This window comes from Rhinolophus sinicus, linkage group LG14 (assembly GCF_036562045.2).
Source record: "Rhinolophus sinicus isolate RSC01 linkage group LG14, ASM3656204v1, whole genome shotgun sequence".
NCBI lineage: Eukaryota > Metazoa > Chordata > Mammalia > Chiroptera > Rhinolophidae > Rhinolophus > Rhinolophus sinicus.
Window position 1 is genome coordinate 8,901,117 of NC_133763.1, and position 17,621 is coordinate 8,918,737.

The 17,621-nt window shown below is 49.5% G+C and overlaps 1 protein-coding gene across 2 annotated transcripts in view; it reads left to right on the plus strand.

The window, feature by feature from the left end:
- Positions 1-458: 458 nt before the first annotated feature.
- SBSPON (somatomedin B and thrombospondin type 1 domain containing) overlaps positions 459-17,621 on the plus strand; it is a 33,568-nt gene continuing 16,405 nt past the window's right edge. Inside the window, exons 1-2 of one of the 2 annotated variants that reach the window (XM_074319301.1) lie at positions 459-895; positions 10,051-10,245. In XM_074319301.1, coding sequence (XP_074175402.1) covers positions 682-895; positions 10,051-10,245 — 409 coding nt within the window. In that variant the 5' untranslated portion in view covers positions 459-681. The remainder of the gene's footprint in view (positions 896-10,050; positions 10,246-17,621) is intronic. The other variant, XM_074319300.1, reaches the window with a different exon arrangement.

The following is a 17,621-nucleotide window of genomic DNA, read 5'->3' on the forward strand; positions in this document are numbered from 1 at the left end:
AACATCGTTTATGTTTTATGTCTCCTTTCCTTAACATTCGTCAATTGCCTCTTCAGTGAAGCAAAGTGTTGTTTTCCCAGAGCAGGAAAATCCCATTATAAAATGCTGCAGAGAGGATGCTGCTTTGGTCATATCGCCTCGATTTTGAGGGGCCCCTGTGGCCGTGGGGACGGTACCCGGTAGTAAATAGAGCACGGGCGTCCCTGGGCGAAGTCAGGGTGACCCGCGCGCAGTGCGTTGCTGGGACCCACTTGCTGCATGTGAAGCACTCTTCGTCCCCTGGCTTGACAGTGACAATGCCCACTTGCTAACATGTCCCCAGACGTTAGGAAGCTGAGTTTGGGGACAGGAAAGGGGGCTGCCCTGGCCAGGCTGCTGGGCCGCTGGGATCCGGGGCACCTGCTTCTCCGCTGGCCCCCTGGCGGTCCCCGCGGGAAGAGGTGGCGCCCCGAGCGCGGATCGCGGGGCGCCCGGGAGAGCGAGCTCCCCACCTGGGCCGGGGCAGCCGCAGCACCCGCCCCGCTGGGAGGGGCGGCGCGGGGGGGCGGGGGCCGCGCGCGGAGCAGAGCAGGGCCGGGCCCCGCTGAGAGCCACCCGCCGCTTCCCGGCTGCCGCTGTCGGAGGCGCACAGAACCGGTTCCCAAGGTCTGCGGCGTCGGCGGCGCCGCGGGAGCGCTGGTCATGAGGACCCTGTGGCTGGCGCTGTGCGCGCTGGCGCGGCTGTGGCCCGGCGCCCTGGCAGGCTGCGCTGAGGCTGGGCGCTGCTGCCCCGGCCGGGACCCCGCCTGCTTTGCCCGAGGCTGGAGGCTGGACAGGGTCTACGGGACGTGCTTCTGTGACCAAGCCTGCCTCCTCACCGGGGACTGCTGCTTCGACTACACCAGGGCGTGTCCAGGTGGGTGGCGGGGCCGGGGGGGGGGGGGGAGGGAGGGCACCGGCCGTTAGCCTGCAGCCAAGGGACAGAGTCCCACACCGAGGACCAGGCATCCTCCGGCCCCTTCCGTCGTGGTGGGGCCGGTCTCTCAATCCCGGTCCACCCCTTCCATCCAGGTACACCAGCTCCATCTGTCCAGGGTCTTCCAGCTCCCTCCGTCTGTGGGCACCCCAGACTCTATCCTAGGCCTCTCCAGCCCCCTTCCATCTACACATCCCTCTCCAAAGCATCCCTCCCACCAGAGCCTGGATGGAAAGTGCTGGAGCACTTTCTGGAGGGGTGCAGGTCACTTCTGCTGGATGAATTCGTCCTCTCAGGAACTCAAGCTTGCTAGGGCCACCTCCCGCCTGGAGAGCGGCGCTGACAGGCTCCAGGACCCGCCCCTGGGTCAGGCTCCACTTCCATCCTGTTAATCCTCAGGGACCTTAAGGGCTCTGTGAAGGGTGACGAGAGAAGGAATGTGTAATGATCCCACTTTGTGCCAAGGGCTTGCTCCGGGGGCAGGGATGGGGGGGCGGGGAGTTCAAGTTCTTGGAGGAGCACGATTGCCCTTGACTCCAGACTCCAGCCTGTGGATAGAGCCCCTTCCTCACAAAAAAGTGTTCCCTCTGTCCTTTGAATTCAGTTTTATCTATATAGCTTGATAACTATTTTTATCTCAGGGATCTTACTGTGTTGTAATCTTGCTGGTTTCCCTTTAGGGTCAGTCTTTTTCATCCTTAAATTTCCCACAGTATCACAGCCCCTGGTATGGGCTCAATAAATGATGATTTAATTACATTAAAAGGGAAAGGAAGAAATGGTGAGGGTAGTTCTGAAGAACGAGGTGCACCTGAGAGAAGCCAGCTCCGGAAATAGAAGTAGCTCGGGGCCCCCCCACCCCCCTTAATCGCATCACCCCCAACGCCACGCAGTTGTTAGGGTTTGACCTGAAGGATCTCGGTGTGGGATCCTCACATCTTCCCGGGAGAGTAACCAGCAGGGCTGGGGGCCTGGTAGAGAGCAGCTCCCCTCCTGCCTCTGTTCTGCGGGAAGAGGCCACGAGCCCATGGCAGGATGGTCAGCCAGGCCCGCTGCTGAAAGAACACGGTTGAAACACATTAAGATTTTTTTGACCCTGATGGAAAGTTGATGATTTACCTATGAATATTGATTTTCTTTTTGATAAACTTCTTTCACTTTCCTGCTCCAAGGCCAGGAGCTTTTACTACTAAAGTAAGGTGAAGAGTCAGTTAGGAGATGCAGTGCCCTCGGGCCAGCTGTCCTCAGCCCCCTCCTCAGGTAGCCACCCCAAACAGGAAAACCCCTGTTTTCCTCAGTTACCTGGGTCACTCAGGTACACCCTGTCCACTGTGGTAGCCTCTCTCACTCAACCCTCCCACGCGAGGGATTTACCTACATGTTAAAGGTAAATACAGAATTCCCCTAGTTCAGATAATGTCCCCCAGACCATGGCAAGCACAGTGACACAAAGATGGTGAGGGCATAGTCTCTGCCCCTGAGAAGTTCATAGTCACACATGCAAAACCACTTGCAGCACGCTTAGTGCCAAAACAAAGGACCTGGGATGCTAGAGAGGAAACACTCAGAAGACCAGAGGAGGGGATGGGCAGTCTAGTCCCAGAGAATGAGCGAGAGGTCTCTAGAAGGGGAAGGGAATTCTAGGAGGAAAGCATCACTGGTTGTTGGTGTCAACCTTTTATGCCAGGTGCTAGGCTAGGCCCTAAGGTAAGCTGGAGAACAGGATAGTGAATATAGCTAGATATGGCGCGATTCCAGCACAGACAAGGTGAGCAAGCTGAGAAAAACTGGCTTTCTAGTGAGGCCTAACAGTGCTATGAGGAGTTGCAGAATCATCCAAGTCTTGATTTGGTCAAAAATACATCCCTTCTTTTCAGTCCAGGAGGTAGACATATTAAAACAAAAAGCCTGTCGTGTTGGAGTGGGGATTTATTGGGTAAGGGATAGCAGAAGGTGGGAGATGACCTCACCATCTCTGGAAAGACTGAGAAAGAAATCTAGCTTAGCAGAAGAAGATGGCGGGACTGAAAAGACTCCTTGTTGGTAAATTCTCTGCACCTAGAGTGTTTTGTTTTTTGGAAGGGAGGAAGAAAATAGAGATGGTTGGAAGCTGGCCACTTTGGGGAGACTGAGCCTGCTGGTGCCTCAGAGTTGAGAGTGAGTGAAGGTCAGGTTGGCGCTGAGGTGCTCTGCGTCCTCAGCCCTGGACAACTGTCACAAATGAGCTGACTTTGGGGCTTGGGGGAGGTCGGGTTGGCCTGTGTTAGCATTTTACAGGAACTGAGGCTGCCAGAGGGCTTTCCCATTACTAAGTGACCACGAATGGGCCGTGGAGTGAGCGCTGAACCCACGGCTGCCTGATTTCAAGCTGCCATCAGCCACATCTGTTTGTGCTAATGCAGGGTTATGATTTATTTCCAGCTAAATCAAGGCTCGGCAGCACGGATACCCCATTCCGCCTCTTAGAATCTCATCTCCTCCTTACCCAATGCTGTGTTATCCATTGATGCTGCCCGAAGCCTTTTGGCTGAAGTGACATTAAATGTGAACAGAAAATGGAACTGTGTCAGAACTAAACATGCCTTACTTCTGTTCCTTCTGATTTTTTCATCTTGATAAGTGCATTTTTTGGGGGGGTGTGGCTAAAAGATAAAATACTAGCATTTCTTTTTCTAAATAGAAAGTTATTTTTCACTCACTCAGAATAAAAATATATTAGTGGATCTATAGAATTACTAAGCTGCCATTAAAAAAAAATCTGTTCTGAAACTAATTATCTCAGAAATTCTCATTATGATGATGGCATGGGTTTCAGTACCAATTACGTATTTTCATACATCCTCCCCCATCCCCCAAAAAGAATAGAAAATTCACCATTGGCCTGGTCAGGGGTTGGGGGGGAAGGGGCGAAGCAGAGGGGGGACAGATCCAAGTGACCCGTCCTGGGAGAACTTCTTGCAAAACCCGCTTATCAGGCACAGGCGTCCCCGTCTCAGCTGGGTTCCTGGAGTCTGCATTCTAAGCTCATAGAAACAGTAGTTTGCATTAGATCTTGGATGAACAACGTAAGGGAAGACGAATCATTAACCCAAGTGGAGAGGGACCAAAACTGAGAAGCCTAGATGGGTCAGTCTCTTCTAGATTTATGCGGCATTTAGGAAACCAACTGGCCAAAATCTCTGACGTCATATCTGGAGGAAGAAGGGGCACCATCCTTAAAAATATGGGCTCCAAAACTCACCCAAGGGAATGATGTCCCAATCTATAAAGATTTAGAAAATGGAGGCTTTACTGGAGCCGGAGTGACTGAGAGACCGCGTGTGGCTTCCCCTGCCTCTGTCTCTGCAGAAAAAAAACGAGCAAGGCCTGGCACCAGGATTCATCATGCAGAACTTGGCTGCAGCCCTGGGTGTGCAGTCAAGGAGGGTAGAGTTGCCAAGGCTTCCCCAGCACTGGCTCCAGGCCAGGCCCTCTCACAGGCACCTCACAGCTCTAAACTTACTTTTGTCTCACAACCTGCCGAGGTTACAGGCATACCTCAGCGGTACGGCGGGTTTAGGTCCAGACCACCGCAATAAAGCGAGTATCGCAATCGAGCAAGTCATAATCTTTTTGCTGGTGGAGGGTCTTGCCTTCAATACGTGAAAAAAAAAAAAAAAAAAAAAAAAAGCAACAACTGTGAAGCACAGGAAAGTGAAACGCAATAAAATGAGGTGTGACACCAGGTGGTTAGAGATTAGGTAATTTGTCCAAAGTCACACCACTAAGTGAAGACGCGAGATTTGAACCCAGGATTTGAACCCAGATCCATAGCTCACATGGTTAAACATTATGTTTGTATTGCCTCAGAGAAATGAGGCTTTATGAGAAGCTGTGTACTTTGCAGGGTAGACCCCAGATAAACACTGGCAGAGTGGATGAGTCTTCCATGGCTGTGTGCTCAGGGGCAAAATGTGTCCTGTTCCTCTTTGCAGTCCCCTGATGGCTACTGTGGTGTCACTTGATAACGTTTGTCAAAACAACGTGAGCAGTCATTCCACCGAGGGGCTGCTCTCTGTGGTGTCAGAGGGCACTGCCAGCTGGGGTGTTTCCACATGTCCTTTTAAAAATAACATTTTCCTGCCTTGACTACAAAAGCTATGCTGCAGAATATTTGGAAAATATAGAGAGCCACAAAAGAAAAAAACAACAAAAACCCACCTGGAAACTTACTGTCCAGAAAAAGCATCATTATCTTTTTGATTTCCATCTCCTTTCTTTCCTGGGTTTCTATGGTGTGTAAAATTCCATTTTTCTAATGAGGTAGCACATTTAATTGTCTTGCTAGCATTTCATGCAGCTTGTCCAGTTAATGTCTTGAAAGAAAAACAAAACAAAACAAAACAAACCCTACTGGGGGCCAGATAACATGGTTTCTGCAAGAGGAAAAAAATACTTGGTCATTTTATTAGAGGCTTTCTCAGGGGGTCAATAGGCACTTGGGCAACATAGTCTTGTTTGACTTTTAGAGGCGTTTTGGCAAGGTTCAAAAGGCGGATAATATACATTTGAAATTGTGAGATACGTGTGCGTGTGGATAAAGGGGCTTTCTTTTCCTTCCATGGAACGTCAGAAAGCAACAGCCCTGTGTAAATAATCCTGCTGTGAGTAAAGTGTAAAAAGAATATTTCCTTAGGAATGATTAGGAATATCTGAACTTGACAGTGTAAGGGAGAAGGCACTGGATCGTGGGTGGCCTTAAACTTGGAGGCAGCAGACAGCCATGCAGGCAGGGTCAGATACAACTGGGAATGCTTGAGAGTCTGTGCTCAACCGAGGAGAGGCCACATGAGAATAAAAGCAAGGCCCTCCATTAGGGAGAAGTAATCCAAACTCTATTTCTGGTGTCAGCTGTTTGTTGTGGTGTGTGTGTGTTTGTGTGTGTGTGTGTGTGTGTGTGTGTGTACGCATGCTTATATTTGGCACCATCCAGAAAAGCACTAGAAAACCATTTTTAAAAATTACCCTTTAGTACCTAAAGACTGAGACTAGTGTGTGTGGTTCTGGCTGCCACAACACACCAAGGCTGAGTCCAGGGGTCATTCTGAGAGGGGAAGTGTCTATAGAAAGATGGATCCAAAAGCTGGAGTATTCAACCTGAAAAGTCTGTGCTGGAGGAAAGGGGACCTCCTGAAACAGTAAGTTCCTGAGTGGCACAGATAAGATCAACAGAGATATGTTTTTGCACCAGATTCTGAAATTCTTGTGTGAGGGAAATTTGGCTCAAATAAAAGGAAATACCATTTCACGCTGCAGATGGTGACATGAAAGAAGTTTGTTGCATTCGAGATGTGGTACTAGCAGGAGACATAAATGGACTTGTGCCTGTCAAGAGCAGCCAGATCTACCTAATCTGAAGGCACAGACCCTTGGGGGCCGCCATTGCAAGGAGGGTGCAGACAGCTCTGGGCCAGGCTAAGAATTCCCTCGTGTTGGCTACGGGAGCTTCTAGTTTCACCGGCTTTTCTTCCCACTCTGGAGCTTCCGTCAGTGCTTTGGCTTCTAACTCATGAGATAAGCAGACCAGAGTCTGCTTCAATGTAGAACATTATTTACGAAGGAGGAAGAGCTTGCCCAATGCCATTTTATTCATTCATTCAACAAATATTTTGTGAGCATCTACCAAGTGCCAAGCACTAGGCATGAAATGAAAAACTCAGCAACAATAAACAAAACAAAACAAAAAAAAAGGAATTATGAATCATGGAGTTGCTAGAAGGCAAAGAACACTGAGGTCTGAGAGGAAATAATTTTGAGGGGTGTGTAAAGGGATGCTGGGAGACAGCTTAGCTAAGCTGGCCAGAGAAGGACTCTCTGAGGAGAAAATAATTCATCTGGGACCTAAAGGATGGGTCGAATCCAGCCATGCCCAGTGTGGGAGGAACTGGCAGAGCGAACATACAACAAAGGAGAGGGTGAAAGAATTTGGGTGTTTTCAAGAGGTCAGGAAGCCAGCATGGCTGGAGCTTGGCACAGAGGTAGTGGGGTGACGGTTCCAGATGGGAGTGGACGGGCCGGCCCAGGCCAGTCACACACGGCAGGGAGTTTGAGTTTCATTCCAAATTCAGTGGCAAACCACTGAGGGAATTTCAAAGGCCATTTATTAAAAAAGAAAATAAAGTCAGTGGCACATCTTTTCAGGTAATTGTATGTGGCTGGCTATGACTAGATACCCTGTTAGAGCAGGCAAACATATACCCTACTCTTGTGTTGTGTAAATTCGTTCCTGAAATGTGTAACTTACTTTCCTATTCTGGACCTTTCTTCCTGTGGCTGTGGTAGGGCCATCTATCACAGAAAGCTCGTGAGGACAGGGAACTAGCTAGCATAGCAGGAAGGACTCGATAATTCCTCACACTCTAGATTATCTCACTTCCCGCTGAGCTGGGAGCCAGAGGTGCCCACTGGGCCTGAAGTAGGGACTTGGGTGTCTGCTTCATATCCCTGGTCTCTATTCCATGTTTCCTGCCTGCCTGTGCTCTCCATTCTCTCGTTACGCTTCTTGGGATCACCTCTCAAATAAATTACTTGCATTCAGCTCTGTGTCTCAGAATTTGCTTCTGGGGAAACTCAACCGGAACGTGACATTGTGTTGAAACAAACATGAAGAAGAGAAAAAAGGGCTTGCCGAGGTTCCTGGCACCCATGAAATCTAGGCTTCTGTCGCCTCCAATAAGTGGGATGATGTCATCATGTCCTAACTCTCCAGACATCGGGAAGCTGTGACAAGCTGGGAGTCCAAGGTGATCACTCTGCTCACTAGATAACCATCTGTCAGGCCCCAGAACAGCAAGTGGAATGTGAAAATTGAGAAAGTCAGATTTTAAGAAAGAATATTTTGGTGTGCTGTATGTCGATGTAAATTAGATAAGCTTCGTGGGAAGGGAACAAGAATACTCATGGAATAGTTCAAAAGGAAATCAGTGTCATGCAGCTGTCAGATAGGACTTGTAATAAATCTGTCAGAAGTTTCCCTACTTCCCCTAAGCTCCGTGACCAAAGATTGCATGTGACCTACGATGATTTACAATCTAAATCATCAAAAACTCACATTCGTCAAGAATAGATTTGTTTCCCACAGAATAGGAATACCTCAGATTAATCTTCCAACTCAAAATATTTTGTGGAACACCTTTTGCCTCTCCATGAACCCTGTATTTCCATGTGAACTTGGTCTTTCCTTCTGACTTACCATGCAGACATTGAGATGTTATTCTTCGGGGCCCCAGAGCGTTCTGACTCTCTTGATGAGACTATGAGAGTCATGCATCGTGAAAACGGGACGTAGCTTTTTGCCACGGACAAACTTGAACCAAATGGGAACAACAGCTGATCCAATGATCCTGTGATTTGAGGATTTGCACGGTGCACGCAACCACATAAAAGAAACACACATTGGACAGGCACAAATGTTGAAGTACTGGGAGACTAAATTCAGAAAACTGTCCCCGATGTCATCTTTTACCACATGGATAGAGTGTAACCCAAGGTCATATTACTGAATTCTGAGTTAGCGCCGTGGCACATTTCATTTTATTGTGATGCCCAATGTTAATCCTTGAAACAAGTGTATTTTTTTAAAAAGTGTATCCTTAAGTGTTGTTTAAGTCCAAAACGTCAGGGCAGGAACTAGCTAGACTCCGAGATGAAGAGACTTGGGTGGGGAAGAGAGCCGTTGAAAGAATTAAGGCCAGAGGAGTCCTTTTCAACCAGGTCCTAGCCTGACAGTCTCTTTAAATGCCTTTCAGTTCCACAGGCCAATTACATCATGGGATTCTGAAAACGAAAAGGGAAGGGTCAACAAGAGATGACAACAGCAGGAAGTGACCTGTTACCGAGTTTCCAAAGGATGTCTGCACGGCAGAGATTGGGAAGGAACTCTGACGTGGCTCATTTTTGCTTCTTTAGGTAGTTGACCTATGAGTCGTGTGCTACCTGTGAAGTTTTAGGTGACTAAATAAAAACATTTTAAAAGTTTGGAATTTTTGAATTAGTGACAGACAGTCTATGTTGCATGTGACCCTTTTTATGTCTGAGGAAGCTATGTGCTGCCAAATGATACACCTGCCACAAGCCGTGAACCCCAAACTAGAGTGTGCTCAGAGGCACAAATGAGTTTCCAAATAAGATCAGAAGATTTCAAAGAAATTAAGGTGCTTCCTTGATGAAGATTCTGTGCGAAAGCGTGAGGGTGATCTAGGGAAAGAGGGTGATACAGGTTTTGCGAGGAAAGAAAGCGTGTTGGCCTCTAGTTCAGAGGTCTGTCTTCTGTCTTTCTGTCCTTGTCTTGTGTCCAATTCCAACTATTGAAATAACTCAATGAAAAAACTCATTCCAGTCCTTTGAAAAGGCTCACTAGCACTTTAAATGGGACAGTTCAATGTCAGCCACATTGATTTTACAGTCACCGCCGCGGAATTGTTGGCCAGACTCTTGCCCTGATTCTGCCCTTTCATGGTGACCACGAGCTCTGCGAGGCCTGGCTGTTCATCTCTAAACTCCAGCTCTCATAATTTTTGAGTCTCTGAGCCGCATGAGACTGAGCCCCCGGGAGCTGACTCCAGCGTAGGGGTCCCTTGGTGTGGCCTTGACTTGGGCAGGTGGTGGGGTTATTGGTGGGTGAAGTTCATTTTTTTTTTAAACGTTTTTTTTTTCCCCTTTACGTTTTCTGCAATATGTAGTCCTGCTACAATAAAAAACGTTCTGGCCCGGGGAGGGTAAAGTTAAAATCAAGGAAAAACCGGGGCGAAGATCTGATCTAAGCAGGGGAGAATGAGGAAATAGCCTGAGGCCTCTGTTTCTTTTCTCGGGTGTGTCCCTGGCTCAGACCCACCTTCCTGATCCGGAAACCTCCACCCTCCTCTGACAGGTACTTGATTATCAGCTAACCGTCGTCGTCGGGGCATTGGAGTCACTGTCACCCAGACCCTGCGGAGGCTGTTCCTTCGATGCAGGGCCCAGTCAGGGCTCAGGTCCCGCGGGCTGGGCGCCACGTGGCGGGGAGCAGCCTGGCTGCCGGGCTTGCGGCCTGAGCGTCCCTCGGTCCTGTTTTCCAGCTCGCCCGTGCATCGTGGGGGAGTGGAGCCCCTGGAGCGGCTGTGCAGCGCGGTGCAAGCCGACGGCCCGCGTGCGGAGGCGCCTGGTGCAGCAGGAGCCGCGGAACGGCGGCGCGCCCTGCCCGGCCCTGGAAGAGAGAGCCGGCTGCCTGGAGTACTCGACGCCGCAGGGCCAGGCCTGCGGGCACGCCTTCGGTACGGAGGTTTGCGTGGGCGCTGCGTTTCCATCTCGTGGTCCCCTGAGAGGCCAGGTGCTGTGCAGGGCAAGTTGCATGCGCTGCAGGGAGTGGGGAGGGCCAGTCTGCGGGGAGCAGATAAGGAGCTCAGGAAACGCTTGATAAAGGAGTTACCGGTCAGCTGCATGAATGTCCCCAGTCCCTTCTCTTCCCTCCCTGTGCTTATAACCCGGTGGTGGCCTCTTCTCCTTGTGCACCGTGTTTAGCAGACTCCGTCCAGCTGGCCACGGAGGGCTTCAGGCAGGCTCTTGGCATTTCACACAGGGTAGTGACTGTCCAATAAGGAGAACTCCATTTTACCTTTCACTGCGATTCCTGTTTCAACACCAACACTCACATCGTGTGACAATAGTAGAACCATTATAAATTCCTGAACAGCGATAGACTGATTCTCTTAAAACACCTCTCTCTCCTCTCACGCCAACTGGATCTGGGCGGACGTGATCCGATTTGTGATTTGAAAAGAGCAGTGTGGTTGTGGCCCGGCCGACGGAGGGGCCAGCGGTTGTCCTCATGAGTGAGTGGGGAGCCCCAGGACGCTCACAGAGAAATCAATACAAAGGCCAGTGCTGGTGTATTGATCTGGATGGAATCTGATAGACGAAAACCCTGATCCTCAGGATAGCAGAGACCCCAGCTGTTTCCTAGGAGCCTGGAAGATTGCATGTCAACATGACCCTCGTCAAGCCATTTTGTTGCTGTTCCCATTCCGCACACGAATGTGTTATCTAGACTCTGCTTCATGCCAGGCACTGGCTGGCTGCCAGGGTTGCAGTGGTGAGACAAGTTGACGGGAGTCTGCTGTCATGTAGCTCACCGTCGAGTGGCAGGGGGAGAAGGTCACTGGGTAATCCTCGGAAATTCATCTCAGACAATTACAGCGGCGATTTGGTGCAGCTGGTACTGCCCCCATGAGAGGGGTGTGGAGCTATGAGTGTGCATTGAGTTGGTTTCCCCTGGTCTTGGGGGAGAGGTGGGGAGGGGAGGGACTTCCTGGGGGATTGGGGCTGAGGCTGAGAAACACAGAGCTGTGCAGGCAGACAGACCAGTGTGGTGAACCATAAATAGAGGTTGATCTGGGAAAACCAGGGGACCCTGAGAGGCAGTAACACACCAGCTGTACTGGGTGGTACTGGAGCAGGGGTGCATGAGAGGTCGTGGTGTGGGGACCACAGTCGAGAAGGAGGGGGGCTTATGTGTCTAGGTGATGTCAGCTGAGGCCAGGGGTCTCAGAGTCACAGAGCTGCAAAGGGCAAAGGCCATGGGGTATTGTGGGGACAGAGCCCCAGAAAGTAGTTTCCAGGCTCTCGGCCTCACATAGACAGGTGCTGGCTCAGGTAGTAAATGGCCATCAACTGTGATTGCATGGCCATCAGCTGTGGCTAGTTGGCCGTCAGCTGTAACCAGTGAGCCAATGGCCACTAATATAACTGCTGTGGCTACGCTAGCAGCAAAATGGGGGCTAGCAAGAAGATGGTGGCTGGGCTGGCAAGCGTGGATGGCGGTTTGCGGACAGTGTGGATCCAGCCTCCAGTGAGAGTATAATGCCGCCAGAGAGAATATAGTGGTATGACTCCCCTACCTATGGCTCCGTGGGTGTTCCCTCTTGGCCTCACCATGTCCTGCGTTCTTGTATGGGGAGCGGGAGCAGAGACCCCGCAGGCCGCCCCACACGACAAATGGCGCAGCGAGCAGGGTCTCCCGCATGACAGGTATCATGAGTATAAGGCTTTAGTTGATCAACAGCCAGCAGATGTTGGGTGTGGTTTCACAGGGTATACAAAGCAGGCCAGAGCTAAATAGCTAAAAATCTGCCTGTTTGGCTATTTTTATAATAATTGTATGTATAAAAATTTGACTTTGCTGCCAGTAAGCTTTGGAACTAACAGGTCTCAGCCTGCTGTGGGGGAAATAAACAACCTAGGGGCCACATTTTGGCTCATTCATATATTAGGTTGGTGCAAAAGTCATTGCGGGTTTTGCAGTTATTTTTAACCTTTTAAGCCACAATTACTTTTGCACCAACCTAATACAACATGGGGGGAAACGCAAGGCCCACTGGAGAAGCTGGAGGAAGACCTGGGTGGGGCGAGCAGAGAGTGAGGCTGGCCGTGAGGGGGCTGATACCCCTTCCATGCAGGGCCTCCGAGCTCCCTGGTTAGGGTTTTGGTCTTTCTCTTAAGAGCCCTGGAAAACCTCTGGGGTGTTTTCTGCAGGGGCTGATACGGTCAGATCTGTGATTTGAAAAGATCCCCCTGGTAATGGAGTGGCAAACAGCAGGGCCAGAGTGGAAACCTCTCACAGACGTGGCAGTCACTGCAAGCTCGCGGCACTTGAGTGCTCAGAGAAAGGGTCGCAGAACAAAATCACATGCAGCTCCTGAGCTCCACAGAAACACTGCAGAAAGGGCTCAGCAGGAAGCTGCCGTAGGACATTGTTGATGTTCTTTATGACCCTTCCAAGTGAGAGTCGATCTATCAGGAAAAGCCAAGGCTCCATTCATTTACAGAGTTTGGCTGCTAGAACGTAGTTCTGGAGTGTTCCACCAGGCTGTTTCAGACCCCTTCCCAGCCCTGCGTCTCTTTATAACAGGACAATGCAGGTCCCAGGACAGGGGACAGGGAGGTCATTGAAGAGGGTGGTATGGAACATGGGCCCACATATTGGTTTCGGGGGTTCCCTTCTCTGCCTGGAAATGTCCACCCCTCTGTCCTCTGACTGCGTGAATCCCACAGGCCTCCCTGCCACCAAATGTCCCATGTTCCCAAATTACCCCTCTGACCACCCCTCTCACCAAACCACTCAGAGGATTTGAGGAAGCAGTAGTCTTCTTCTGTGACAACCAGAAGGTTTTAGCAATTCTGGTATAACACCAGTGGGAGATAGCTCTCCTTCAGGGTCTCCTTTCACAATAAGGTCAAGCACAATGTCCCAGTTTGGGAAGAGAGGAGGAAATCGCTACTTGGGCAGGCCCACAGACATATGCAGCCCTGACTTTGGTCCCTGAGATTCCCTTTCCTATTGGAGTACCTTGGAAATGTTGAGTCCTGTCACAAACTGCCAGGGAGGAAGGACCCCTTGAATATCCCAGTTTGGTGGTTCCTAAAGTGTGGTCCTGGACCAGCACCCGGGGCCTCACCTGGGAATGTGTTAGAAATGCAAGTTCCTTGGGCCCCACCCAGACCCACAATCGCTGCAGCGGGGCCCAGCCCTCTGCTTGGAGCAGGCCCTCCAGGGGGATGTGAGGCTCACTGATGTCCCAAACCGCTGCTCTGCCCCAAGCACGAACCCAGTTCTTTCCTCAGCTCCCTGCTTCATAGCTGGGTCACTTCAGTGACACCTCCCTGGAGGCAGAAGTTCCCAAAGTGCAAACAAGGGGCGGAATCAGGAAAAAATGTGAGGACCATCAGCCAGACAATTTTCTCTCCCAAAGAACCTCTCTTTGTAATGCTAACAGGCGTCTTCATTCTACCAGAGGGAGAAGATAGGGAATGTTTCCCCACCGTACTTGGTTAAATGACCCTTTTTTCCAAGGGGCATCTCACTATGTCACCAGTGTTTTGTGAAATGCATATTGGAAAAGGATGAACTTGGGGACGTGAGGGAAACGAGAGACAGTAACGTGCAAAGGCAGAGTGGTGGGTTCTCTGGGCCCCCCAGCCCCGGTTTCACCCTGGGCCCTGGACCTTCGCTTATGTATTTCATTAAGACTCCCTGGGCATCTGCGACATAACCGCACTGTGCTGGGTTTTGGAGATGCCAACTTGAGTGGGAACCGCGTCCCAGTTAGTTAGAACTCAGAATGGTGAGTGAGGGCTGTGAGGGAAGGCTGTGCAGGTTGGTGAGGGCGCACGGAAAAGGGGTACCCCTCACTTTGGGGCTCAGTCCTGCTGCGTGGTCACCTGTGTACCTGTTCCCCCCCACCACCAGACTCCCTATTTACAGAGCAGGTGCCTTTGTTACACACATGGCACACTAACCCCTCACACTGGTGTGCTGAGAGCTTGTAGACCTTATTGATTCGGTCTTTGTGGCAGCCCTATAAGACTGCTATGGCTGCTGTAACAAATTAGTGGCTGAAAACAACATACATTTATTATCCTACGGTTCTGTGGGAGGGAGACCCAATGCAGGTCTCACTGGACTAAAATCAAACGAGTCAGCAGGTCTGTGCTCCTTCCTGAAGGCTCCAGGGGGGAATTCGTTCCCTCGCCTTTTCAGGGCACAAAGGGGACCCTTGTTATTGGGGCAGAAAGCTTGGAGGAATTGTGTCCTGTGGGTATGTGGGAAGTAAAACTTGTAAGCGATGAACTTGGATATTTCGTTGAGGAGATTTCTTGCTGCTCATAGTCAAACAGGAAAGCAAAGGGATAGATGGAGGGGAGAACTGCTCATCCCCACGGAACCAGGACTTGATGGATTGGGAAATTGCCAGCCTAGCAACATGGCCAGGGACACGGAAATGAAGAGATGCACTCATTCGCTGTCAGAAAGCACGTGCTAGAGGAAGACACCAAGGGTGGCGGTTCGATTGATTACCTTTTTTTGTCCCTACCTCAGAAAGAGGAACCAACGACCACAAACTTAGTGACTCAAGCAACAGAAACGCATGATCTTGCAGTTCTGTAGTCAGAAGTCAGACACGTGGTCTCCCTGGTTTAAAATCAATTTGTCGGCAGGGCTGGGTTCCTTCCTGGAGGCTCTGGGGGAGAAGCCGCATCCTTGCCTCTTCCAGCGTCTGCACGTTCCCCTGCATTCCTGGCTCCTGGCCTCTTCGTCCATCTGTGTAGCCAGCAACACTGCGTCTCTCTTCTATGGTCACCTCTTCCTAGGACTCTCTTCTGACTCCTTCCCCCCACACTTTGAGGGACCCCTGTGATCACATGGGCCCACTTGGATAATCTCCCTATTTTAAGGTCAACCGAGTAGCAACCTTTCGTCTTTGCCGCGTAACAGAACATAGTCACAGGTTTTGGGGATTAGGACATGGGTATCTTTGGGGGACCATCATACTGTCTGGCATGGAGATGGGACAGTCTCATTATCCTTGGTTCACACATGAGGACACTGGAGCTCAGAGGTGACAACATTTCGGAAGGAAGGGCTAACAGAATTTAAACCTGGATCTCACGGCTCTAAATCCTGTGGGTCCCGCCCTACACTTGGTATTGTTTTGCTGTCAATTGTTATCATTAGAGCTAAATCTGCACATACAGATTCTGGTAACTCTACGTACAAATATAAAGGTCCTGTGAGGCCAGTGAATAAAACACGATCACGGAAGCACTCTTATTAGTGATCAAGTAGCTCTTGCATTTTCCTGTTTCATTTAACGCATATCTTGACTATATTTTTATCATAAAACAAATCCAAAAAGCCATATGATTGTATTTGTTGCACATACTGACCATTGCTTATACGCGTTTTCCTCCTACAAGGAAATCAATGTGTGCTCTCAACTGTATGCTTCCAGACTGGTGTTATTTGTCAAATTTTCTTTCTATTCTATTTTACTCTCTATCCACAGACCAGCGGCTCTACGCAGGCTATTGTGAAACCCCCATTGTGTCAGAGGGCTTTAAGAAATTCTCAAAGCAAATTTAATTCCAGGTTCAAAGTCAGTATGTGCAGTGCCACGCTTTGAGAAGTGGAAGTGGTAAAACCAAACCATGGTAGGCTGACAGGATGCCAGAAAAGTTGGCATATGCCTGTACACAAAGAATCTGTTACATTTGAATATTGTTGCCAGGAGGGGAAAGGAGGTGGAAACCACATTTATTGAGTTTTTGTCCCGGGCATGTAGCGACGGGCTTCCACACATAAGCAGAAGCGGGACTGCAGACAAAAATTATTTCTAAATTGCTTACCACTCTTTAGTGAAAATTAAATTTGTGGGGGAGATTAAAAAGTGGGGCTGGTTCCGAAACCTCCAGGAGATCTGGCTCCTGGTCTGTTTACTGAGGACCCATGTGAGGGGGGAAGGCGTCCTCTCAGGAGAATGTGCCACCAACCCAGCTGGGGCCGAGGGGACAGGACACACACGGGACGAGGCCCAGGGTTACTGGCCTGGTTTCAGGATGGGTTGTAAGCACAGAGGCTTGTCACTGACCACGATTAGTAGGTGTTAAAAAAACAGAAGCTATCTTCTGTGTTGGGGCCCTTACTACGTTCTTTACTATTTATTTTCCCTTCATTTAACTTCTGTGAGCCTCTGTGGGCAGATAATAAGATCGATTCCAGAGGGCTGTTGTGAGAATTAAACGAGTTGACACATGAAAAGTGCTCAGCTTTGTGACAGGAAACTTAGAAGGACATAATTGTTAGCTTTTATTATAAAACGTTTTCTTAGGAGTTTGATATCAGCAGCTATAATCATATACATGCCCTCAACTTCCTAACCTCGTTCCGCACCCCAGCTATGCATTAAGCGTGTAAGCCTTTGAACTTTTGTGATAATATATGCAGTACAAGTTAGGAGTTCAGGTAAATGTGTTGTGCTAAAGGAAGACATTGTGAAATTTTATAGTTTGACTGGTATAATGCTACGTGGATTTCGCAGTACAAGCATTCTTTACTTTGTGAATAAATACATAAATGCGCCAGAAGAGCAGAAATGAAACCAGTCCAGGGGAAAACCGAAACACTTCAGATGTTTGTGTTTCTGATAATTAGGTCTAAGAGAAACAGACACGGATCATCGTGTACATGAATCCACTTGTTCTTTTTGATTCTGTCCATGGAGTTTGGAAGTTCAAAAGCTACAGTCACATTTAGAAAGCGTGACACGTTCTCTTCTGGAAACAATTAAACATGTTAGTGCAGCAAGGAAGAGCCTCGGGCTTACGCAAGAGGTGGGTACTTTATACTGGAGAGAGTAGGCACCAAACCATATGAGACGAATACCTGCATCTCTTAGGAGCAAGTGGCTGCCAGGTATTAAGCCACTCTTGACTCATAGTCCCTCGTAATATAAAAATGTCTCTTCATTAAGAAAATCTAAAACAGAATTAGGGTCGCCATCTTGTGGTAGTAAGGAGCCAGGTAACATGAGCATATCGGCTGGAAGCATCAATTTTGCATCCGGTACTCTCCCGCCATTTTGTTCATGTTGGTGGTGGCTTTGGTGTCCAGAAGTCAGTATCAGCTGGTATCTACCCTTCCTCGGTTGGTCCAGTTTCTGAAATGAAAGGGAGGAAGGATTGTTGAGCCATTTCAGCTGCAAGTCTCAGTACAAGAACATAACACCACAGGGAAGGAAGTAGGACCTGTGCCCCTTGGTGGCACTTTGGGACTTTATTCATCCACTTATTGACCCATTGCACACGCACTTAAGTG